Source organism: Mus pahari, chromosome 4 (assembly GCF_900095145.1).
Source record: "Mus pahari chromosome 4, PAHARI_EIJ_v1.1, whole genome shotgun sequence".
Taxonomy (NCBI): Eukaryota; Metazoa; Chordata; class Mammalia; order Rodentia; family Muridae; genus Mus; species Mus pahari.
This window is the reverse complement of record NC_034593.1, coordinates 78,729,781-78,732,771: the sequence shown is the minus strand read 5'-3', so window position 1 is coordinate 78,732,771 and position 2,991 is coordinate 78,729,781. Positions and strand designations below refer to the sequence as shown.

Here is a 2,991-nt window from a genome sequence, read left to right as displayed (position 1 = left end):
CTACCACTCTCGCTCACATTTGGAACCTGAGCCCTAGAGGTACAGCCCTTCACCCTCAAAGTCTCTCCCTAATCTGCCCAAATGCCCTCAGTTGGTGGCTTGTATTATCTCTACAAGAACCAATGATAAACTGTCATAGCCACCAAGGCACCAGTCTCCTCCAGGCTGGAGAGGAGAGGCAAAGCCAGCATGCCAGCTTGTCATGGCTACTCAGAAGCTGGAGAGGGGTGTCCTGTTCCTTATCTCTCTGTGTCAGGATCGGTACATTTGTACATACTATTCCTAGAGCTGTATACATCTCTTGTATTCACATAAAAAAGGTCTCCATGTGGAGACTCTGGTCAGACACTAGCTCTGTGTTTGATACAGGCAGGATAGAGTTCCTCATGGCAGGCAAATGGAATGGCTGTTGGGTTGACTGTCTTTCTTGGTGCAGTTTTTTTTAGGTATAATATTCACTTCTGAGACTTGGGGACTCTTCTACTCCAACCTCAGTCCCAGTTTTGGCAGAGGAAATGAATCTGAGTGGGTAGATTCTGTCCCTTTCCTTACCAAGTTCTGCTCCCAGTGTCACCCTGACCACTAAGTTAACCCTGAACCAGAAACGTGCCCCCTTCCTGGGTGTGAGCAAATAGGTTTATCTGTCCCCAGCTCACTTATATTCTCAGTGCACAGCCTGTGTGTACTGGTGGGTATAGGGACCATGAGTGAGTGTACAGCCAGGTTTTGCATGTGCAGTTTGGGGCACATTCTGATCGGAGATGGAGATGTGTGTGTGTCACACGTGGAAAGTTGGCTTTGAGTTGGCTGTAGAGCTCTCGTGTAACTAGGGCTGTGGACCTAAAGACACCCCCCCCACCTCCACTCTGAGGAGCCCCAGTCTCTGCTGTCTCTGTTCTGAGATAGGCCAGAGCAGGCAGGACTAGCCTGCAGGCCCCTCTGCTTGCCCTGCTCCTGACTCTCTCCCCCAACCCCAGATGTGGTTCAGACTTCATTAAAGTCCACGTAAAGGAACAGTGCGTGACATGTGGACCGGCCACAGGTGCTCTGCGTGGAAGAGTGAAGTGTGGGAGCACCGAGCTTGAGCGTCTGTGGCCGTGAGAGGTGGTCCATCGCTGACCTGCTTGTCCCTGCTACTCCCAGAGGATGCTGCAGTATGTGGTACCTGGGTCTCCGAGAGATTCCTGCCCCTGAAGTGGGAAGGAGAGAAAAAGAGCCCTGGCGAGGGAGCAAGGGGATAAAAGAGATGAGAGAGAGAGACTGGGGGTGGGGGACACCCGGAAACAGACTGAAAAAAAAACAAAACAAAACAAAACAAAAAAACAAAATCCAGAACATCTACCTGGAAAGAAATAAAACATTAAAACAAGAGATAGTAATGCTAAATAAAGCAAGAAGAAAGACTACCAAAGACAGGTTTGCCTTAGAACTCTATGCTGGAAGCCCGGCAGGGAGGGGCAGAGAGGACAGGCGACACACCTGCCCGTGGGTGAGCCTCTTGGGGCGCGGCGGGAGCCGGAGCCTGAGCCTGGCAGCTCTCTTGCTCGCTCGCTCTACCCCAGACCTCGCTCAGACGAAGAACGCCAATTGCCGCCCCAGTCCACCGCGCGGTGGGGCGCAGGGAAGGCCGGCCGAAGGCTTTGAACCCTCGGCTGGCCGCGTGGTGTCCCGTGATGTCCCGGCGATGACAGGGTGGCTTGGCCCCGGGAGAAGGACTGGGGGCCGGGGGCGCGGCCACTCCCGCGCTTTCGTCTCCAGCGGCCCGGTTCTCCCGGACGCTGGGCCCCCGCGGCGGGTCCGTCCGCACCCTAAGGCTAGGGCTGGGCGAACGGACCCCGGGACTGGCTCTGCGAGCTTCCCCCGGGTCCGAAATCGCCAACAGCGTCCCGGGCCCCGCAGGTCGATCTCCTGCAGCGCCGAGGGATCCGGCTCGCAGCCGAGCAACCAGGACTCTAGTGTTAGGTCATTTCATTTTCCTCGAACCCCGAGCAATTCTTCGGGCCCTCCGGGTTTTGCTGTTGGGGGACAGGGCTGCTCCCGCAGCGGGCTCGTGGCCACTCTCCCAGGGTTTGGACAGAGGTTCTCGCAGCCCTGCCCGAAAGAAAGCAATGAATGAGTGCGGCTCGCGGGCCAGTTCACGGAAGACCAAGCCTGAACTGGTGGGTCAGTTGACCTATTCCCAGAAAGTTCTGGACCTCGTCAAAACGGCGGATGTTAGCGCGGGTGGGTGTGGGTCACTCTCTTGCTGCTGCTGGGAGCTCAGGGGGACCCGAGGGCGCAGGGCAGGTGACTGGGTGCGAAGGGCACGGACTGCCGCGCTGTGTGGCTCAGACCCTAGTCCTAAGGGGACAAAACGGAGGAAAAATGCGGCTTCCAGGGGTGGGGGCAGAAGACTCCAGAGCCTGCTGACTGGGCTCTTTTCACTCGCTCAGGAATGTAGTGTGGCTTTTCCGTTTGGTATGGCTGGCAGGCGTAGGGTTGGGTGAATTGACTGTCCCTTGCCACCCCTCCTCCCGATCTGTAACCAGCTTCTGAACCGGTCAACTTCTCCCAGAGAAACAGATACACGGCATACTGTCACTTTTTTTTTTTTTTAATGACATAAAACAAAACAATTCACAGTACACTAAAATAGTCTGACATAAAAAGGGATACCTCTGCCTGAGGTATCTCTTAGAATTGACACTCTCTAAAACGAGGGAATATTTTTGTTTTTCTTCAGAGCGGTGCTGGGGCAGACTTGTTAGGCAAGTACTCTGCATGTGTGCCACAGGCCCAGCCCAGCCTGATGTAACTTCTATTTGAAATTGAGTTCTTTTTTATACTCACCACCATCAGCAGCAAAAATATTATTTGGCTTAATAACTTGTATTTCTTAATAATTTATAGTTTCTTTTCTCCTCCTCTTCTCCTCCTCCTCCTCCTCCTCCTCTTTCTTTCTTTCTTTCTTTCTTTCTTTCTTTCTTTCTTTCTTTCTTTCTTTCTTTCTTC

The 2,991-nt window shown here is 53.5% G+C and overlaps 1 protein-coding gene across 1 annotated transcript; it reads left to right on the top strand.

The window, feature by feature from the left end:
* Positions 1 to 1,378: 1,378 nt before the first annotated feature.
* On the top strand, positions 1,379 to 2,684 carry LOC110320824. Its single transcript, XM_021196936.1, has one exon. It carries the CDS (start codon positions 1,379 to 1,381, stop codon positions 2,114 to 2,116), a length of 738 nt encoding a protein of 245 aa, XP_021052595.1. The 3' UTR covers positions 2,117 to 2,684.
* The last annotated feature ends 307 nt before the right edge of the window (positions 2,685 to 2,991 follow it).

What these genes read in the sequence shown, in the direction of transcription:
- LOC110320824 (XM_021196936.1), top strand. Translation starts at nt 1,379, where the DNA reads ATGCTAAATAAAGCAAGAAGAAAGACTACCAAAGACAGGTTTGCCTTA.